Source organism: Nanorana parkeri, unplaced genomic scaffold (assembly GCF_000935625.1).
Source record: "Nanorana parkeri isolate BGI_ZX_2015 unplaced genomic scaffold, ASM93562v1 scaffold13, whole genome shotgun sequence".
NCBI classification, from domain to species: Eukaryota; Metazoa; Chordata; class Amphibia; order Anura; family Dicroglossidae; genus Nanorana; species Nanorana parkeri.
The window spans coordinates 673173-696684 of record NW_017306281.1 but is presented as its reverse complement, the minus strand read 5'-3'; the positions used below and the strand labels follow the sequence as shown (position 1 = coordinate 696684).

The following is a 23512-nucleotide window of genomic DNA, read 5'->3' as shown; positions in this document are numbered from 1 at the left end:
CTCTGCTAACTGAGAAGATAGAGCAATAGATCGCCATTATAGGTGAAAAAATGTAGTGTGGGGAACCCCAGGGGTACACATGTGTCTGCAACACAGTCCGATAAAAATTAGCAGCTTTTATTTAATCCAACGGTAACAGAACAAATAGCTTTCTTCAGCAAAACGGCAAAGTAAAAGGCTTTCCACAGCAAACATAAAGCAAAAAGTCTTTCAACAGTCCTGCACAGCGTAGTGCGTTTTGGTGATCTCACCTAGATCAACTCCACAGGCGTCTGAGCAGCCACACACACAGACCTTTCTGTCTGTCTCTCAGCTCCCCACTCTCTCTCACCAGACTTCCCTTTTTAACAGGAAGGGCATTCGCGATACCATTCACAACTTTTGAAAATGGCAACAGGTTGCTTATTCCTCTACATGCAAACCCGACTTAACCCTACGTGACAACATGGAAGGGTGGAAGCTCTTAACTCAATGGCAAATGTTTCCACTGCACTTGGTTACATAAAAGCCCCTTTATATAAAATCCTTATAAATCAGAAGACCCTTTGATGATATTTTGGGGGTAAATATCAGGGGTTGCATGAACTACATAAAAAATGCGCTGGTGAAAAAAAAACAGGGAAGTGCAATTCTTTCTTGTTTTGTCCTTTATTTTTTCCATAGGAAATGAATATAAGGCTAATGGTTCTCAAAGGTAGGTTCAAACTTAAAGCGACACTAAACTCAGGAGTCAAATCTTAAAAATGCATTTGAGTACATTAACAATTAACAAAAATGTATCTTATTTTTGCATCACTCAGCTGTAGATCCTCAAATCATCTCTGAATTGGTGCTGACACTGTCCTTCCTTCTGGAAGGTGGCTATGTTTGTTCCCCATGGTCCCTGTGTATGTTGTAAAGCGGTCACCGCTCCAAGCTCGCTCCTGTGATGGACTACAATCTCAATACAGATTACTAAACTAAACCTGAGATTGTAGTCCATCACAGGAGCGAGCTTGGAGCGGTGACCGCTTTACAACATACACAGGGACCATGGGGAACAAAGTAGTCACCCCCCAGGATGAAGGACAGTGTCAGCACCAATTCAGAGATGATTTGAGGATCTACAGCCGAGTGATACGCAGATAAGATACATTTATGTTAATAGGTAAGGTACTTGAATGGATTTTTAAGGTTTAACTCCTGAGTTTAGTGTCACTAAGTTTAAAAAACGCCTGAACAGAATTCCCAGAGATGAAAGGCTATTAAGACAGTTTAAAGCTTTAAAAATTTGAAATAAATAAATAGAGGCTTTTACCAGCTTTTGGATGCCAAGGCACTTAAGATACCATCATGCAATGGCAGCCCTCAAAGCATGTAGTGTCTTAGTAGAAAACTACCAGTTTCCAGGGTCTGTCAAATTGCTTAATTTTTTTGCCACCTCAAGCTTTCATTATTGAACCCCCATATGGTTTTACTTTTGTTTTGGCACTCACCGTGATCCATTGCTAATGAGGATACTTTCTCTGATAGTTAATGTGCAATAGTACCAGACTAGCAAGAAATTGAAGACTTCATCTGTCACTCTAGGAGACAAAATAGAAAATCTGTGTGTGAACATTATTTGGTGTGAAATGAACACAGGAAGAAGAATAAAAAAGGGCAGGTATAGAACTCACCCATGAACCAAAACGGGTATGCAAACTCGGCCCTCCAGCTGTGGTGAAAGTACATCATGCTTTGCAGGAATGCGAATCCGCTCCTGTTATGGACTACAATCTTACATTTACTTTACCAATTTGTATTGAGATTGCAGTCCATCACGGGAGTGAGCTTGGAGCAGTGACTACTTTACACCACACACAGGGACCATGGGGAACAAAAGTAGCCACCCAGCAGAAGGAAGGAGAGTGTCAGCACCAATTCAGAGTGATACACAAATGATACATTTTTGTTAGTTGAGGTACTTGAATGGATTGGTCTAAGGCTCCATTCAAATATAGCATTTGTGTTTCCCGCACGTAAGACCGTGCAGGACGAAATTGATCAAATATTTAATCCGCATGATGCCGTTCGTTTTGTGGCTAATAGCTGCGAACGCGCAGAATCAGCAGGATTATCGGGCTTGTACTATTTCGGAGGCCATACGGTTTCGTACCATGCAGTCCCCGCAATAATTTGGAACAATGCACATTAAAGTACATTGTATTTTGTTTAGAGCGGCTTTGCGCGTATCCATAGAGCCGTATACGTGCAGACAGCAGCTCATGTGTAAATGGAGCCTAAATTAGACCTAAATTGTAAGTTCTTTAATTGATTAGTCAAACACAACCATGTAATGAGGGAATATGAAAACTGCCCCTGATGGCTTTTCTGTTTCTGAAAATGCGCACTACAAGCTGTCATTCTGATCCAATGCTTTTGTCACTTTCCGAGAGACTGGTCTAGAACAAGTATGCAGATTAGGGGTTCAACTTCAATCTGATATTGCTTGCTGCATATTATATTTGTCAGTGAAGAGACACGCAGTTCATAGCCCTTTGAACCATTTTTTTTTTTTTTTATTCTTTGCACACGTTATCATGCACCTTTTAGGCCTGAAGGTTACTTATAACTACAAAAAGAAAGGAACCAATAAACAAAAAAAATCTGTGTCAGTGAATTTGTCTAAATTAAAATGAAGAATAAACTGGGTCCTGCACTGACTAAAAATGCAGAAGTACATCCAAAGCAGACTGGCTCAACAACAGAATTTCTGTCCAACTGAAATGCTGTGACATCCCACAAATGTACAGAAACAGACTTGTATGCAGGAGCAAGTCAAACTATGTCCCAACGGCTACTCAGATCTTATCAAGCATTTGGTTACAAAGTGTATTTTCACTTTTGCAGCTAAACTGGGTTAACACATTTTATATTTGTTACATTTACATATTTTACACTCAGAAAGCATTACATTTGTTGTTGCTCGCACAATACATGCTCTAGAACTCATGGGGAGCTGGGCAGGTTACAGTAAACATCACTCAGTCTATACTGTGCAGGCAGATCTCATTATCAGTAGTAAAATATTTGTAGATCTTAACACTGTTCTAGCAAACGGTTTAAAATCTAGAAGCATCGTATACTCAGTTTGTCCCTAATCTATCTATGGTTACAGACCGTTTTCTGTCACACAGACACATCTAAAAAGTTACGTTTTTAGAAAATATTGCCAGGCGTGCTGTGTGACTATGAACACATGAAAAGCATACAGTGGGGTGTTCTCAAATTGGACTGCAAACGTGGAAATCGATGTTACAAATCATCAGGAGGTCCTACCAAATATTGCAAATTGTTTCTGATCAATGACCTTTGTTGTTTAAACTATTAGTTAGATCAAAGATGCAATGCTGCATGCATTGCTTGTTAAATAAGATGCCGCTAAATATTATAAACATTTTCTGGACTTTACCAGACAGTTTTGGCCATGTGATCTGATAAAATTTTGCAAACTTTTTTTTTTTTTTTACAAATAAAGAAAAGTTGTATTGAATTGTGGGAGTTTTCACTCCTATAAGGCCGTAAGCAAGGTTGTTAAAATCAGTTCCTAAAATGACAAGAGCCGGCGAGAAAAGCTAGATTTATATAACTATGGAAGCTGGAAATGCAATGCTTGACTGATGTATTTATGAACTAATGTCTACATTTGTGTTACGTAAAGCATTTCATCTGCACGATAAAATATTACAATGCTGTGATCAGAAGAAGAATTTCTCACCTGTAATGAAGCACAAACCTACAAGCTATGGCTCCAAGTAACAAGATTATTGTTAAATAAAGCTTGAATTTTTCATATTCATCCTTGTAAGCAAACCTAAAATAAAAATGTAAAGGCCACAACAATGAACTTAGAGCACAGACTAAAACCAAACTATAGACATACATACACACATTATTTATGTATACATACATGCACAATTTTTAATCAATTACTTAGGATCCAAATGATCAAAGCAGAGTCTCAGTGACCCCTACTGTGTGATATTCACACGGCTTTTTCTTTTTGCTGACTCCTTACTACTTCTATAAGTGTCTAATGTCAGTCATAGCACACAGCTAAATAAAGAGAACAGCCATGGTGCAATAATGTAGAACATTTACAGCACTTGGTGTGGCTTTATGTGGACTATGTGCTGACTTGGGGCAGAAGGAAGAACACCTATTTGTTATCAGCAGTGGCGCACAAAGAATGCCATGTCACTGACATTTATGTGTCACATATCAAAGCTCAAGTTCCCAATTTCTGGTATAAAGAAAATGTGTTAATACTTGATTATATAACGAAAAAAACATGCAAGGCCTAGTAAAACTCTCAAGTGAGCAAGGATCCACTGTCACAACCTGAAAAACTATTCAGTGTCAGTTAAAAATAATTAATAATAAACCCACAACGCATTAATGCGAGTTACCCTTTGTTAAATGATCATTAGTCATAAATGGCATTGGAGACTGCCTTGTCCTGAGATACCGCTATGTACAAAGTATTACTGCAACCTACCAATCTGTAAGCCTAACAAACATATTAAAGAAGGTTTCCGGCAAGGAAATATATGGAGTTTACATCTGAATGTGTTTATTCTTTAAGGAAACCTGAGTAATTGACCTGGAACAAATTTAGCAAGGTGGATCAGAGTGAAATCAGAACCCCTGATCCATACCTGTTCACATCAGTAACGCATAAAATTATGATGTCCATCAGCCAGGCAACTAACATTTTCAGAAGTCGGTCAGCATTAGCAGCTTCCATATTTCTATCAGTGCAGGTATTACTTTATTGCATCATTTCTGAATATAAGAAACTGCAGATTAATGCTGGATTGTGAATTTCCCAGAACATTGAAATGCAAACTTGTATGGAATTTCTAGCTGTCCCTGCTTGGGGTTCTCTTATAAGAAGTGATGAGATACTGTTATAAGGGAATGCGGCATAGCTAGGAACGCAGAACAAGTAGAAACTGTTTGTGAAGATTTTGTATACAAGAAGACAAATGGAATTTAGTAAAGTTCATACTTACTTTGCTTGATTACTAAGAAGAGTGACATTCACATTCCCGAGCACTAGGTTTAAATATAAACTAAGAGGAGAGAGAACATGTTGGAGTTACACAAATATGACCGAGGCTCTTATCAAAGAGCTAATAGAATACAACTAAAAATTGGGTTCACATAATGAAGTCTAGGAAAATGCTTGAAGATTACAGGACAGCTTTTCAATGACTGCAGTACTTTCAAATGAAACAACGTAACTGACATTCCACAAGTGCCCTAAACTGCTTATGTATCTGGTAAATAGTTACATGTAACAGGACTTAATGTGCACAGATAGCATTTACTGCAAAGGTCACCACTTCAGTACAGCAGTGGAGCTGCACAGCCTGAACAAAGGGCAGACTAACACTGCAGTCTCTGTCCTGGTACAAAACAAACATTGCTAGTAGCACACTGAATGTTAAAGGAAATTAAACAAGAGCAGCATCAGCATTAACAAATAACAGGCATGGTCAGAATATAAAAAAAACTACTAGCTATTTTAAGAGCTGGGCAGCAATACAGACACCAGGGATTGATTTAAATAAAGGGACTTTCCACTTTAATAGTAGGCCCACACTTCAAGGAACAGATGTACTTTGTCCTGGCAGTCTACATACAATATATCATTCTATATAGAGCACTGTAGCTCTCCCAGAGAGCAATCCTATCGGTATGGTAAGTTCTAAGTTGGGTTGAGATTGTGGCTGATGCTAAAAGGCAAAGGGTATTTCCACAGAAGATTTCATCCACTATATTGCTCATGAAAAGGGAAGTCCCTGTCCTACATAGTACAAGTAGTAACCAAAATTATTTCATGAAAATGATAAAAAATGTAAACAATGGGGACAACTGTTCATTACTGGGAAGCTGTACGAGGAGGGAGAGTCCTCTGTATTATAACATATAGTGATCCAAATCATAATGGACACCTCTATCTCTGTGGTATATATCATATATATTAATTCTATATTTATATACATTTTTTGGAAATGAATACGAGCATTTCTTGACTATAGTATTGTAGGCACGCCTACTTAAAGAAAAAGCCTCACCTTGTATTAGTTTCACAGCTCAGTCACCTAACTCCCACAGAGTATGTTGCTTTTTATCCCATTCTTCTGTGTGCTGGAGAAAGACTTTGACAGTTCACGCCTCTTCATTTCTGATCATGCTCCACAAAGCAAGACTCTGGACTGCCAGCTTTTATCTCACTGCCCCTGCATTTTCCAGACACAAGGCTCCCCTTTCAGTTCTAGTGCCTGTGCAAGTGTCCCCCTTCCTTCGCTTGTGTCTGGAAAGTACAGGACAGCGAGATGAGAGCCGTCAATCAAGAGGCCATCTCCTAAGCAGTTTGTGGTCGAAGCAAGCTATCCAAGTTTGTAATATAGCTTCTATTGCACACAGAAGCATGGAATAAAAAGCAAAAAATAGAGCTTCGGTGCACAGCACAGATACAACCTAAGTTTAAAGACATTCATTCATACTAGCATATGTTTGATTAAGTCAGTTTTGCCCCGATCATTGCATGCTATAGAACCCTGGCCATTACAAAATTGGGCTTTGGGGAAGGGGGCGATACCAGACTAGAATAACTATCTTAGTGAGGCAGGGCAAAATGAACTGAAAATCCCCTTTCCTAAGGCACTGCAAGGTACACTTTTGGCTTTGCCTTTTTAAAATAGAAGGCATTTGCATGTCATCACTCCCAACACAAAGCCAATAAAAATGTAAGCAATTCTTTATTTTAGGACATTGGGCATACAATTAATGAATTGCTTGTCCCCGGGCTGTATCTGTGTTATATACCAACCACTATGGATGCACAGTTAGCTAAATTAACATAAAATTATTTGCATGGTTCTACCCAAACGAACACATGAAACCCATGCATTACTGATTGGGGCTGGTAGCGATGACATAAGTACCTAATAGTAGATAGCACAAAGAAAGACTGTAATAGAGCTTAAAGACAAAATACAACTATAGTGGGCTGATCACATAAACCAGAAATACTGAGAATTATACTCTCTGCTTTTCTCTGTTACTAAGGATTCCAGGGATAGGAATTGTAAGTATATTTAATTAAAGGTCTTCTACCTAATCTGTGGAGATCCAAACAACAGCAAGTACACCACCATTTGTGATGATACTCAAGTGAGAAAAAAAATGGTGCAACCTACCCATTTCTCTTTGGCAAATAAGCTTCCATGTCAAAGAAGGCATTGTGTCTCTCTTTAATGGTACTGCCTATCTGCTGGATGAGGTCAGTCTCGCCAAGGCTGGCAGAGTGTTTATGCCTTGATGGGAAGAATAAAACAAGGTTATCATTATTTAATTTCATTTAATACAGGCATTTATATATCACAGACAATTTATGCAGCACTTTACAGACTGTGCATTCACAACAATCCCTCAGAGAGCTTACAATCTATCATTCCTATGTCACATATATAAACTAGGGCCAACTTTAGAGGGAAACCAATTAACCAACCTGAATTTCTTTGAAGTGTGGGAGGAAACCAGAGTACCTGAAGGAAACCCACACAAGCACAGATATAACATACAGATTTTCTACACAATCCCCTGTGGTCTGTACAGAGTATGTCTATATAGACAGTGAGGCTACCTTCACACCAGATACTTTCCTTTTTAAACATCATTTTAGAAGCACTGTATATGTATTTTGTAGGTTCACATCTTAACGATCTGAAAGTCAAAAACCATAAATGCTCCGCTTAGAAATTGTTCCAACAACACAAGAAATCTACCGTATTTGTACATTTAGCAACCAACCTGGTCTGACATGCCCCATCTCTTCCTTTGTCAGCCCGCTGGATGTGCGGTAATACTGTATGCACGGTAGCTTCAGCTACATACAGTATACTGCGCTGAGCCAATCACGGCAAGCAATGTATTCTATGAATACAAAGCCTGCTCGGATTGGCGGAGGTTGTGTACATCGCTCCACGTGATTGGCTCAGCGCAGTATACTGTATGTAGCTGAAGCTACCGTGCATACAGTATTACCGCACATCCAGCGGGCTGACAGATTAGCCTCCCTGGCGGTCTGATTATTTTTTGTTCTATTTTTTTTTTTACTTTTAAAATTCCCGCCGGTTCTGCCCCCCTGCGACGCGGACGCTCGCAAGGGACGGAACCCAGAATACGGAGGACACAGCGGGGATCGTGGACAAGGTAAGAGCGCTGCGCTGTAATCCTGAGTGTGGCTCTGGGTTACCGCTTATGGTACTGAAAATTAGCCCCGAGCCACACTCGGGAATACCGCCAAGGAGGTTAGTGGGTGTATTTAAACATTATTTTGGGCTGTACTCATCTTATACGACGAGTATAGCCTAAAAATTAGAGGGTCGTCTTATACGCCGGCAAATACTGTATTTTTTTTAAAAAAAGCACATTGGCAATACTGATTGTTTAGAGATCTGAATTCATTGGACTGGTAATACAAGAAAATGCAGTCTGGTGGTAACAACCCTTAAAATGATCCTGAACTCAAATTTTTAAACTTTAGGAAGTAAAGGTCCTGCTTAAGAGCACACATTGTAAATGCCTATTACTTTTATACCATGAGCCAAAAAAGCTTCCTGTGCTAACTCTGATTTAGTTTTTGAGTGATGGTCTTACCGACTTCTTTATAGCCAAGCTCCAAAAAATACCATCCCTTATCCAATGAAAGTGCCCGTATTGGCAAATTTATTGAGTACACCCATTACAGAATTGCAAGACCCACACTACTGACTAGCTGACTAGTCTAGCCAGCCAACTCTGCAGTAGGCAAGTCTATTGCATAGGTTTTACACACACACACACACCTTTCTCTAGCGGGAAAAAAAAAAAAAGTCAGAGCCCATTCACACTTTGCGTTTACATGCGTTATGTAAAGAAAGTCCATGGTCCCATCGCACTCCTGACCACAAAAAATCCTCAAGAGACGTGGGTGCTGCAGTAGTCAACGGATGGCAGCCGTAACAATCATGAACAGAAACAGACACCGGCAAATTGGCAAGGAAATGTCTATTTATTGACATGCAGCATAGTTGAAAAAAGCAACAAACGTTTCGGGATCATACAGGATCCCCTTCATCAGCCAAAGTATGCTTTGGCTGATGAAGGGGATCCTGTGTGACCCCGAAGTATGCTTTGTCTGATGAAGGGGATCCTGTGTAACCCCGAAACGTTCGTTGCTTTTTTCTACTATGCTGCACGTCAATAGACGTTTGCTTGCCAATTTGGAGTGCCAGTGTCTGTTTCTGTGCATGCGTTATGTTGCACGGTAATGTGTGCTGCAGCCCATTCAAATAAATTAGACACCAATGCATCAGAATGGACAGTGGCAGTACACCACAACACATGGAAATGCGTACTGTGCAACATGTGTGTCAGAGATGATTAGCCTTAGTGCATTAGGGTGCCATTCATTATAAATGGGATCACAAAGCACTAACCGCAATGCACAGCATCAACCCTTAAAATAAAATGTTTTCCTGACCTTACTTTCAGGACCTCAGTACCATGTTGTAAGAAACCTGTTGTGTGCCAGCACAAAGAGATGTAGTGTGGATAATAAAAAGACAGTTCCCTACAATATACAATTTCAGATTCTACGGAAAAAAGATGCATAATGAATGCCAAACTGTAGTCCATATAGCACTGAAGGGACCTAGCTATATTAAAGAAATGCTAGGACATGAAGGTGTGGAGAAAGATGGCCACCATCACCTAATAGGAAAAGGAAGAAAAGTAACAATGGGCAAATACAGTGTTCATTATTAGCATATTTAATGTGCAGCACTCCAAACTTTAATACAAAAGCTTAAAGTAGAACTAAGGCCTCCCTTTTAAAGAATATGTGATGCAGCACTTAATTATAAGTGCATCTGCACTTCAAGTTTCACAAGTCTGGTCCTGCTGCTGGCTACATTCTAACTAGTAAACTACAATAACTATAGATTCTTTTACAGCAGGTATCCTGAAATTGACATTTACAGAACAAAGAATATTCATGTTTTATAGGTATTGCAAAAGGATTCTGACAGCAGCTGCAACCATCTAGCAAGTTCTAATTGATTCGGAACAAGTACAGACTTGTGGGATTCTCCAGAGATTACTGCAGGTTAGAAGGTGAGAAAAATACATGCAAGCATAGGCCTGTGATGAAGGGGAAATGAACTCAAAAAGTGAAAATGTTATGGGGAAAATTCAGAAATGTGAATTGTGCCTAAGCAGTCCCTGAAAAATTTACATTTTGTCAGAAATTCCTCCTGAAAAATATAGAGGGTAACTTCATGGTATGGGAGGATGCCTAAGCACTCCTGTGGACCCCCTATATTTGCAATGTCACATTAAGACACTGCTGCCTCTGACTGCTACTCTTAGGAGATTTGGTGATGTCACTACGGTGCAGATCAATTCTCTTTGTTGGAGGCTCCATGCACAGACACATTGCAGAAAGAGGCATGGTAAGTCAGTAATGGGGAAAAGATCAGCTGCTGGAAGACATAAGGCAAAGCAGGTGACAAGTCCTTTGCTCTCTGCATGCTTGTTTGGGCTCAGCTTCTAAAGTTCAGTTCCTCTATAAAAACACCACTAGATCTATACAACACTAGCGTACTCATGTCATAATTAGAAACTTGCTAACAGTCAGTGAACATTTACGTAATTAGTCAAAATCAACTTAACATGTTCTGTAATGTTAAAGCCATTTCACAGTCAATCCAAGCCGCCTTTTCAGGTGTCTAAATTGAATAAACGGCTTCAATAAGCTACAAAAAGTCTTCAACATTTCAGAACAAGTCCACTTGAATGAGACCAACTACTACTAGTTATACCATGACCCGGACAAATGAGAACCTTCACAGTCAGGCCTCACACAGGCATTGTCTGTTCCGATCAGCAGGGGATCCATGAACAGATCCTCTGCTGACTTGGAGCAGAGCTTTTGTGAAATCCGCATGCGTTCAGTTGTTTTCTTTGATTGTGATGAAGAGAAAAGTATACTTAAACCTGACCCATGTAGGTGTACGGGCAGTCGGATGTCAATGGATGTGCGATCTGTTATGTTTAGGTCTGAAAAAAACAAACGTTTTTTTCAAATTGTTTTTTACATAGACAGATTCCAAGGTAAATCAGATATAAACGAACACATATCTAATAATGAGCTTTCGATCAGAACCGCCTTTATTGACATCGAGTGCTGCAAGTCTACCTGTCCTGGCTGCATCCATAGAAATCTATAGGACTGTAATGTGCTGCTGCAGCTAGGAGAGGGAGCATTGTGGAGCTGGATGTAAATAGCAGAACCGTGCCCACTGGATCTTGGTAAGAACGGATCTGTTTAGGGGGAGTGTGGGATCGTTTAGGTCAGGATTTTGGACAAAACAAATACCATATTTGCCGCCATATAAGAGGACCCCCTACTTTTTGTGTTTAAAATATAGGTTTTGGGCTATACTCGTCGTATAAGACGAGTGTAGCCCAAAATAATGTTTAAATGCACCCACTAACCTCCATGGCGGTATTCCCGAGTGTGGCTCGGGGTTAATTTTCAGTACCATAAGCGGTAACCCCGAGCCACACTCGGGATTACAGTCTCTTACCTTGTCCACGATCCCCACAGTGTCCTCCAGCTACATACAGTATACCCCGCTGAGCCAATCACGGCAGGCTTTGTATTGCAGGCTTTGTATTCATTAATACAGGCTTTGTATTAATGAATACAAAGCCTGCCATGATTGGCTCAGCGCGGTATACTGTATGTAACCGAAGCTACATACAGTATACCCGGCGTATAAAGGACGATCTACGATTTTCGCCCGATGTTTTTGGGTCTAAAAACCCGTCTTATACGCCGGCAAACACGGTATGTGCCAGATTTTTGTTCCCTTCAAGCAGGTCTTGTATTCCCACAAAAGTCTAAACTCATTTGAAGCAGGTTAACTCCAGCTGTCAATGAACTCTGAATGATCGCAACAACATGTCAAACTGATGTCACACTGCTGCCATAGACACAAGCTCAAAGCCAGTCAGGAATGTTCCTAAACTTTTCTCCACACTATTCAAAACATACACTTTAAGATGCTTAACAGGTGAATTATAATTAGTACGGCTTACCGCACTTCAAATAATGTTAACCTACTATGCACTGCCTTATTAAACAAGCACATCAAATATTGCTACGCTTCTCGCATGTTGCTATTTTTAAAGTAAAACGTTGTGTGACAAGCATCACAGGAAAGAAATAGAAACTCTAATCGCATCCATAGCAAAATAATTGTGGTTAAACTAGGAAGCAAGCGACACAGAATGAATCATTAGCTGGTAAGGACCACATTTATTCTCAGCACTGATTTCCTTTCTACATAAAATATCACATTGCAGGGTAAAAAAGAAGAATTTACTTGTTCAAATTGCATTTTAAGTCCGCTAGACGCCTCTTATGCTTGCTTATGTAACCGCTGCACACGTTCTGAACAGTGTTCAGTTCTTCCAACCTCTGTTTATAAACTTTGTGTGTTTCCTAAAAGAATATAATCACAGAAAAAACAAACAAATTAGACATGTTACATAAATTATATAGGTAATACAGTTTCTGCTACATCAATCTTCAAACTGAAAATAATGGGCATCACATGGTGACCAGTCATGTTTCGTAATTCTGTAAATACAATCATAAACTTAGAATAACTATTCCAATATTAGGGTTTTGGTTTTTTAACACATCAACATACTAATACTGCTTACAGACCTATAATTACAGTTCTACTCTATAGTATGTATGATTGGTCACATCCTGCAGGTGTCACTGGAAATCTTCCTATACATTATAACTAGGGAAATCCCGATATCGATACTAATATCGGTCCCGATACAGGGCATTTTACACGAGTACTTGCACTCGTGAAAATGCCCCGATACTAGAGGCCGATACCGGCACTTTAAAAAAAAAAAAAAACGAAAAGGCAGAGGGGCGTGTCTGGATGCCGAGCTGAGTGCACGCTCTCCCTGTACTCGCAGTATTACAGCTCTACTACTGCTTTTTTGGTCTGCACAATGGGCAACAGCCAGCAGATCTTCCAAGCTTCCCAGGAGCTCCCGCCAGCCTGCTCTGTCTCCACTGGGCCTTAACCATTCATTCGGGCCACAAGACCATCCTCAGCACACTAATATGGTGCCGGACCACATGGCCGCATCGGACTCCCGCTCTTGAGTCTCGTACTGCAGATCACTCCCTGGCTGAGTCTCCAGCTGCCGCTGATGGAGCCTGCTCCCCGAGCCGCTCTCCTGACAACTGATCCTCTGGATCCCCGCCGCCAGCTACAGGTGAGTTGTCCTATACACAACAGCCTAAAGACGCTGCATAAGCCAGCAAGCTTCTCCACCTGTCACAGCTCCTCGGCACCGCATCAGGCCTCCCAGCACTCTCAGACAATTACTTCTGCTGCCATCCTACTCAACGGTCACCAATAGACCCTGCTCCAGGGACCCCTCCCATGGCTGCTCTTTCTTCCTCAGCCCCCAGATCGCAGGACTCTAGTGTGCATCCCTGGTGAAACCCAAACGCATCCTTGTTGAGACCACACACAGGGATCTGTAGTCTTCTATTGCTGTCTGCCATTCTCCGTTGATGTATAATCATGCATTGAGTTACAATTCTTCATAATTATAAAGAAACTGCCCTAAAATCACCATTCTGTATTGTTTTAGAAAAAATATCACATGTCCCTTTAAGAAAAAGTATCGGTAATTGGTATCAGCAAGTAGCTGAGGGAAAGTACTTGCACTTGGTCTTGAAAAAGTAATATCGGGACATCCTTAATTATAACAATGCATCTGAATGTCTTAGCTTTATCTCTCTGTAATTGGGTACACTCACCTTTACGAAGGATGCAATCATTTCTACATTTCATCATACAACAAATTGTCAATTAAATTAGGTTATATTAAAATGGAAGGCTATTATCGAATTTAGCGGGAATGATTGCAGACTTTTTTTAAAAATTCCATTCAAAAAATAGTTAGACAAAAATATTTATAAAAAGTGTAAAAAACAAAAATATACAAACAGAGAATGAATACAAATATTTTAAACCCCTGGACTTCTCAGTCATAAACAGCCTAGGTAGCTCACAACCTTCCAGATGCATCTTGGGACAATTAGATCATCACACTTCCACTTCCTAATCTTTCCAACCTTCCTCCTTGGCTACACAGGAATCCATTTTTCATAAAACACTGCATCCTCTGACCTTTTCAGTCCTTTTTTTATGCTTGCACTACTGAATTGCAAGTGGAGCTAGAATGACATAATACTTTAGGACTTTGCTTATAATTACTTATGTCATAATTATAAGCAAAGCAACCTAAAGGGTTTTTTATTAGGTACCATTACTGAATCAGGGTATAGACTTGTACAGGAATGCAAAATCTGCTTGATGTGAACAAACACCCGTGTTGACACATCCCTTATAATGGTGCATCTTTGTACTGGTGCCTCTTCCAGTCTCTGTATAAGATACTGCAAGTAGATGATTTCCAGTTTCATAATTTAGGCTAGGTTCACATCTGCGCGATCCGGGACCACTCGGCAATCATGCATGAAACTGCGTTCACAGAGTCACCCTCCATAGCCGATTGCGCTGGCAGTGTGTAGTCTCATTTTGAAGGCCAAGTCTTCTTTGGGCATTCCCAACAACTGTTTCAACTATACTTAGGTCTGCCTGTCAGGCTTACTGATTGATTACCAATTGTAAACTCAAAATCAGCAGTACAGTAAAAAACTGAATCTCCAAACTTGGATAGATTAAAATATAGAAAATCAATCATCATTTAAGGTTCACACATACATATTTCAATATCTGGTTTTAACACAGTGCCATTATTTTTTAATGGCATCCCAGTCGCGCCGTGTGGATCGTGCGGCTTCCCACCACAAATCTACCTGTGCAATTGAACACGATTGCGGCTATAAAAAAAAAAAAAAAAAAAAAGGTATTTTTAGCGATTGCCACGCAGATGTAACCCCATTGAAATCAGTGGGGCAGCGCAGCAATCTCTGCATGCACCCGAACACGATCGTGCGTCTGGGGTATCACTCAGATCTGAACCTAGCCTTAAGAAATTCACTGCATTTAACGTGTAAAACATCGTTATCTACCAGTAACATTTTATGAAAATACCAATATAATTTAAGTTATTCATAATATAATTACTGACAACATTCTAGGATCCCTTTCAAAATATAAAACAGCTAACATGTAAACATATGAATGTTATGTTAACAGTTGCTTTTGGGTTATTACAGTGATAACTCAAAATTATCTATATAGTGCGCTGATCGACGCGCTGTAAAACGCCCTGCAATTGAAATCCCATTATTTCCTATGGGCATGGTTCTCACTTGGACGTATTTCAGCGCGTCGGAACGTGCTGAAAAACGCCCTATGCCCAAAGAAGTACAGGAGCTTCTTTGGGGGCGTATTTCCGCACCTATCTATTAGAATACAGCCGGATAGCCCTCGTAAACGCGCGTTGTGGGCTGCAAATCACGATGAAAACATGCACCGCAAAACGCGCGTCATACACGCATATTTCGACCGCCTAGGTGGGAACCCAGCCTAAAGGAGAACTAGGAGGTGAGTGCTTTTCACTCACCTCATAGTTCTAGCCGACCTGTGACAATGAGACTGTCACAGGTCGGCTCAGTAGATCGGGAAGTGAGCGAACACATACCGGTGTTCGCTCACGTCTCGATCCTGTCACGGCACAGAGCGCTGACTGGCGGAACGGACGGGGATGGGGGCAGGTACAGCTGGCTCTGCCTCTGCCCCTTTTTAACATAAATTGCAAGGCTATAGTCCGGTCATGCTGACTGGTGAAATTTTTGACTGACTGGTGAGACACTATCAAATTTTTCAAGCCCTGGATATATAGATATATAGATATAATTCTCCCCATTATCATGTCGTAACTAACCTACCAATCAACTAACCAACTAACCTACCAATCAACTCCATGAAAAGGGGATTGAAAAGCGGGTCAGGTAATGGATACAAGAAACATTTTGAGTTACAAAAAATAAAAACAAATTAAAGCAAGTTTTAACACAATAAAAGCGTTAAATCTGCAAAGAACATAACATCCACCAAAAGTGAGTAACTGTGTAAAAAGGAGACCAATGAGAGAGGCCACCTGTGACGACTCTGAAGGAGTTAACAGGTCTCAGTGGATGAGATTGGGGAGACTATGCATAAAATGTTGTCTGCCAGCTTCACTAGTATGAGCTTTTTAATTATTTATGACCAGACAGATTGTGTCCAGGGCTGGTCACTTGCTGTAAGAATTTGCTGTCTGGACCTATTTAGACGTGTGAATGAGGCCTAACAGCTTAGACATATCTGCTGGTTGTTTACATTGGTAAGCCGGCAGCCTGGCAAGATCTATTCTCATAGAAAAAGAATGTCTGTATTGTGAAATATGAAAATTAATTTCTTCACAATGCTTATAAATACAGAGATACATGAGAGCTTGTTTTAAAGTGCTTTCACTGCTTGTTTAGAATATGGAAAAAACTTTAGCGTGCATGGTCTAGTAACAGGTTCACTTTGAAGAGAGGCTGTCGCTTTGCCCATTCAGGACCAAGTGACAGCACGATTCTGTCCAGACTATTTCACTACACAATGGGGGAGATTCCAAAAACATACTTTTAGCACAGCAAGTTCAGTTCAGGACATTCCCTTCCACCGTCTATCACATCAATTTCAGGAAGTAGGTGGGAGGTCAGGAATGCCGAAGTGAGCCGGACAACAATTAATAAAGCCTATTCCAAAATTTCGAAACATAAAGAATTATAAATGCAGATGCATATTCAACCGGAATCTTTTTTTCATTTTAGGGTTAGTGAACTTTCATGGGAAGGTGGACTAACATAGTTCACAATTATGTTTTACTGAAATGTCTGCTTAAACCCTTTTGCTGCATAGGCGGATTTTTAATTTTTTGCACACATGCTATAATGAACTTTTAAAAAGGAGAACTATGGGGTTAGGGCTTTTCCCCATAGTTCTCCTTAGGGTAACGGGAGGACACAAACTAGCATCCTCCCGTCACCCTAAGCTCGGCTACAGCTCGCGGTATACTGAGATGCCGCAGTATACCGCGAGCTGTATACTTAGACGCCGCAGCTGAAGGGGATCCCGACAATTATGTCTGGATCTGCCCAGCTGCGTGAGTGACAGCTGGCACTGCCTATCTAGAGGCAGAGCCAGCTGTACCCGCCCCCTCCCCATCCATTCCGCCAATCAGCGCTAAAGGATTGGAGCGGGGAGGGGGTGCCTTGTAGGTGTCAGTTATGGCCATTTTAATCCACCTGGCAATCGTGCTTTTAGTAGCCCTGTTCCCCCTAGTGGGGCCCCCAAACGTAACAAAGAATTGCAGCTCAGAAACCAAAGTGATGTAATTAGCATTGCTTCTGGCTTCTTTCAGCCTGGAGATCAGAGAATCGACGTTCGCCATTCTCTCTCCCTGCTACCCACCAAAATTGCCGATGCTGGGCACGCAGGAGGGGCAGCGGAGCCTGGGAAGCAAGGAGGGTAGGGGGCTCTCTTTACTGTCCCCTGGAAGCGATCTGGTGGCTTTTGACAGTCGACTCTAGCCACCAGGAGTCTGTTTACAGGGCCCACTGCCAGCACTGTATGCCTTATGTCGCTGGCAGCGAATAGGTTAAAGGGTATCTATGAACTCCTAATAACCATATCAATCTAGAAGTTTGTAAACGTACCTATTGAAGCTGCCTATAGGCTGTACTCAGACAATTTCACAAAGCCCGATGAATATTCACTTCGTGTCACAATTCTCACAGAGCCAGCCTTGTGAACTACAATTCAACGTCTGGACAACGTAACATTATCACTGCTTGTTGGAAGCAATGCATGATGGGGTATGTAGTCTTGATAAATCAAGATTGCATTACATCAAACAGCAGGGAAAGAGACACAAAGCACACTGGGAATTCAGGAAGTTGATATAAGTAATGGACAGACAGAAGGCAGTACTCACTACATAAAAAGGATTTTTCAAGTAAGCTTTGATTGCATTATCAAAAACAAATGTAGAATGTATTCCTATTACAATGCTAATGTTATAACAGGACAGTATATACTGGAACTTTACAACTCCTTTAGTATTTTTGAACTTGCTCTCCCTGGATCCGCCACTGCAGCTTTATATAATGTATTGCTGGAATTTGTAGTCCTGTGTAGCTGGTGGTTTTCTGCATTGCTGTATAATCATTATACGGGAATGCAGAATACCACAAGCTATACAATATACATAAAGTCAGCAATGCTGAGTCCTTGGCGGCCATAGGAGGGGAGGGAGCGCAGGAGAGGGTCCTCACAATGACCCAAACAGCAGGATGTGGTTACCTGATAGTGCCTGCAGAGTCTGTACAGGCTCCGCCAGGCTAAACACTACTTACAGGTGACAGGCATTTGCACAGCCACCGATACAGCTGTCACCGCCACAGAGTTTACTGGGGTCCAGTGTATAAAACCGGCACACTATAAGTAATCTGCCGTTTTTTTGTACAATGAACCGCAGTAAAGTCTGTGACAGCTGTTTGTAGTGTCACTAGTATCACGGGTGGGAGAGGCATGGAGCGGCAATCTCCCTATCCAGTCGTTCCCCGTCACTGATAGAATGTTACTTGAGTGAACAGCTCTGAGTCTGCTGGGGCTGTGGGCGTCCCATACAAGATGGGGGCATCCAGTAGCAGTCTCATGTTGTTGCTGAAAGGAATAATGTGGCGACAGGATCTCTTTAGGCCAGGTTCACACCATTTTCCGAACCAGATCTGGAATGCGGTACATTGGGTGTTGTAGTGTTTTTGCCCCCCGTTTTTGTTATCTTAAAATGGGCATTCAGGTGTAGTCCAGTGCGTTTGTATGTATTTTTTATGCGTTTCAATGCGTTCCAGACCAGAGAAAAATGAGACAAGCAGTATTTGTCTGGACCAGAACGGACTGCGCTGGTGTGAACAGAGCCTAGAAATACCATAGGGATACATTGGAATGTTTTTTTGTTCCGGGAACAAACTGTTCTGATCTAGACATGATCCGGACATGGTGTAAACAAGCCCTGAGGCCTTGTACACCCGGGTGGCATGTTTACACACACACCTCTGAAAAGCCATCTGCAGGGGATCACTTTTCAAAGGGAGTGTCACAGCCAGTTCACAAGAGTGTTCAGGAGTAGATATTGTCAACTCCTGAATTCCTATTTTTGTGTGTTTTATCCCAAAGAGAATTTTATATGAAAATACTTTGCCCCAGCTGCGTGCCAAGCAGTGCGGTGGGAAAAAAATGCAGACATGCTGCATATTTTTCTGCACCTTACCCAAGCGCCAGTCACCTGAGCTGCAGTGAATACAAAATGAATGAAACGTCACTGACATTTCAATAAAGTTTTTTTTTCCCCCCAATTAAACAGCATCTTGCTGGTTACAACACAAAGCACCACCAGCAAACAGAAGATACCAGTTGGTGTGAACGAGTCCTTATTGTGAGATCCTCCAGCCCAGAGACAGCAATTGCATAACAAAGCCCTGAATGTAGTTAAAGAGGAACTTCATTCGGGGGTTAATGTGCTTTTACCCCCTCTTACCTTATGTGCTGGGTTGAGCTCAGATAGGATACTTACCCGCCCAGTGAGGCCAGCATTGCCCTGCTGTGATCTGTCAATCACATGCCAGGTCCCATGCTGCCATCTTAAAAAGGTCTGGTGCATGCACAGACACATTACGAGTCTCAGCCAGGTCCAACAGACCAAGGTGTATGAGACCTGGCTGAGACCCACAGTGTGTCTGCACATACATCGAATCCATCAGATATGTGCACATGTGAATTACACGGCAAAGATCCAAGTCAGTCTGCACATGAGCAGACATGCGGCAGGTCGCTGTCAGGTTTATGGAACCTAGCAGAGACCGATGACGGTCTGCACATGCATAGATCTGACATGGGGGGGGGGGAATGCGTTTAACTGGCCGCCATTAAAAGGTCTGCTATAACTCAGACTGGTCTAATAGACAAACACCACCAACAGATAAGTACCTAGACATGGAGAAGAAGCAGCCAATCAGAACATATCTGCCACTGCTCTGACTTAAAATTGAATATACAATCTGACTACTAACATCCTTTTTAGATTATAAAAAATGAAAAAGATGTAGAGATTTGTTTTTTTTATAGCAATTCTCAATCTTTTTACCCCAGAGGAACACTTAAAATATTTTTTTTAGGGTAAACCAATTCATTGGGGGTCAAGAAGAACAAACTCTATTGGTTAATGGGAAGAACGCACCCCCCTCACAGTGCCAGCCTTACACACAGCTAACAAGACCATTGGTGTCATACCGCTGGCTCTGCCAAGTGGCACTGGCCCAGGGACTAGGCAGGTATCATCAGATGAGAGGTCAATCAATCAATGAACCCATAGCAACCTCTGGAGGAACCCTGTGAGAATGGCTGTTGCTTTGGTGTTAGACTTTGTACTGCCACAAATATCTATAATGTGGAATAAGGATTCATGTTTGGCTTTGCATTGCCATTATGTAACAACTAAACTGCTGAAGCGTGACCATGTCATACCGTTACCTATGCAGTATTATCATAATACAGTAAACTCCCCATTATCCAGCATCCACAGATAGATTCCAGGTAAATGTAGTTTCTGGTTTCTTGGGCGTTACTATTAAAATTAAGCCTAACTAATGCCATACTATACCATATCTTGCAATATAAATACAAGTTTCTTGTTAAGAATCTGGTTTTGCTTGTACTCAGCAATTACACTAACTAGCAATTACACATGCTCAGGCTTGTACAACTTGTTTTGTAAGTAAGAAATGGGTATTTCTCAAAAGTAAAACTAAGACTGGTTATTTACTTCTAAGAGTACACGAGGCTCCATGGTAGATATTCTTAAAACTTGTACAGGAGGCTCCGTGGTAGATATGAGGGGTGCACCGATACCGGTTTTCCGGTATGGAGTACGAGTAGCGATATTTTGCTTTTGGTACTCGCCGATACATAGTACTGATACCAGTGCTCCCGCTGGCATGGAGCCGGCTTCCCGGGCGGGAATGATACCATTGCACTGGCTAGTCTATAAGATTGCACAGCAGAGTAGTCCATGGCTAGAATACTATAGTCCATGGCAGGGATGATACCATTGCACTGGCTATTCTATGATCAGATTGCAGAGTAGTCCATGGTAGGAATACTATAATCCATGGCAGGAATGATACCATTGCACTGGCTATTCTATGATCAGATTGCAGAGTAGTCCATGGTAGGAATACTATAGTCCATGGCAGGAATGATACCATTGCACTGGCTATTCTATGATCAGATTGCAGAGTAGTCCGAATGATACCATTGCACTGGCTATTCTATGATCAGATTGCACAGCAGAGTCCATGGTTCAGCAGGCATGCAGTACAAGGAGCTCCTGATCTAAAGGCTTTGGATCCAGGATGCTCCAACAAGGAGCACACAGTATGGGGACTGAGTAAAACAATAACACAATGACAAGTCACAGCTACAACATACAAGACAATAGAGCCCAATCATAAGGCTCCCTTCCATTATTCAGCATGGACCACCACTGAGAAGTGCTCAGCTCCTACCCCCGGCGTGCATTTCTATGTGAACTAGCTGAACTCCTACCGCAGCTCTGTCCCCGGCTCCCACCTACCTGAAGCTGCTTGAATTCCTTCTCCAGTTCGTTCCATTCTTCCTGACACTTGTGCAAGGACATGTTGGGAGCCGAGATCTCCCCCGGCCTCTGCAGCCACGCTCGCACCTGACGTCACCTCCCCGACTCCAGTACCCCAGTCACCGGCCAGACAGAGGGGAGGAGCCCACGCATGCGCACTGCGCCCCTCCGGGCGGTGGTAGAGCGATGCGCAGATGGCAGATTGGGCAGGCTGTGCTGTTGGGTATTATAGCGCTGTGAGAAAAGCAGTGTCCTTTACTAGAACCCGGGCCTGCCATTGTTCATTTCATTTTGCTGTATTCCATGCAATACAATCTAAGTCCCTAACTCAAGCATGCGGCTTAGGAAATCAGAGTTCATGATCCGCATGCTTGTTCAGCAGGACAGCCGGGATATTAGCATTTTCAGAAGAGGAAAGTAATGGCAGCCTAGCTTTAAAGAATCCCAGACATAAATATTCCTAACCCCTGCATTGGTGCTACTCTTGCTCTGGAAGGGTTAAGTGCTTGTTTTCTTCTAGGGACCAAAATTAAAAAGGTATACTCACCTGAAACTCACAGTCAGTTGGCTGCTAGACCAGTCCTGGCAGCCTCTCTCCCCCCTCTGCTCCAGCAGTCTTAGGTCCTGTCAGTCATCAGGTCCTGCACATAGGACTTGAGGGCGGTGGGACATCACATCACTCGAGGGGGATGGAGTGGTGTAACATGCAGCTGGCTCCGAAGTTCAGATAAGTATAACTGTTATTTTTATCCCTAGACGAAAACGAACACTAAGGGCTTGTTCACACCATCTACAGTGCGTTCCTGTGCAGTTAGCTGCTGGAACGCACTGTATCACATTCTGGCCAGCTTCCTGCATTCAGGGGCGGGAGGAGGAGGCGTGGTGGTGCATAGGAGTCAATGGCACCGAAGCCAGCCCCCCCACAGTGCGATCGCCCACACCAGACGCCTGGCACATCAATGCCTATGTTCTGGTCCATTGTGATCTGAAAAAAAAGGCTGCATGTACTGGTGTGGCGACCGCACTGCGGGCAGGGAGCGTGGCTTAGGTTGTTATCGCCTGCACCAGAATGCGTGGCACATCAATGCTTGCACTCCGATCCAGTGCGATCTGAAACAATAGTGCATGCAGCATTTTTTTCAGATCGCACTGGACCGGAACATAGGCATTGATGTGCCAGGCATTCTGGTGCGGCCGATCGCACTGCGGGCAGGGGGCGTGGCTTAGGTGCTATTGCCTGCACCAGAATGCGTGGCACATCAATGCCTGCACTCCAGTCTAGTGCTATTAACTCCAATGCTCCACCAAGGCCCCCTGCTGCCCCTGGACACAGGAAGCCGGCCAGCATGCGATACAGTGCATTCCAGCAGCTAACTGCACAGCAGCGCACTGTATATGGGGTGAACAAGCCCTAAACTCTTGCAGTGCAGGGGTAGGCCCACTGCAAGGGTTAAGAATATTTATGCCCAGAGTTCTTCTATAAAGAGCCATGTCACATGATAACATTTTAACTACTTCAGTACCGGCATGTTAAACCCCCTTCATTACCCGGCCACTTTTCAGTTTTTAGTGCTGTGAAAGTTTGACTGAGAATGACTCCTTCACACAGTACTATACCCAAATAAATGAAGTCTCATGTTTGGAGACAGACAGAGCTCTCTTTTGGTGA

General features: G+C 42.1%; 1 protein-coding gene across 1 annotated transcript in view; it reads right to left on the bottom strand.

Annotated features, from left to right (window-relative positions):
* Positions 1 to 21981, bottom strand: part of TMEM120B (transmembrane protein 120B) — a 35739-nt gene extending 13758 nt beyond the window's left edge. The window contains 6 exon segments of the mRNA XM_018557033.1: positions 1476 to 1565; positions 3740 to 3835; positions 5037 to 5096; positions 7233 to 7349; positions 12468 to 12586; positions 21823 to 21981. Coding sequence (XP_018412535.1) covers positions 1476 to 1565; positions 3740 to 3835; positions 5037 to 5096; positions 7233 to 7349; positions 12468 to 12586; positions 21823 to 21885 — 545 coding nt within the window. The 5' untranslated portion in view covers positions 21886 to 21981.
* Between the last annotated feature and the right edge of the window lie 1531 nt (positions 21982 to 23512).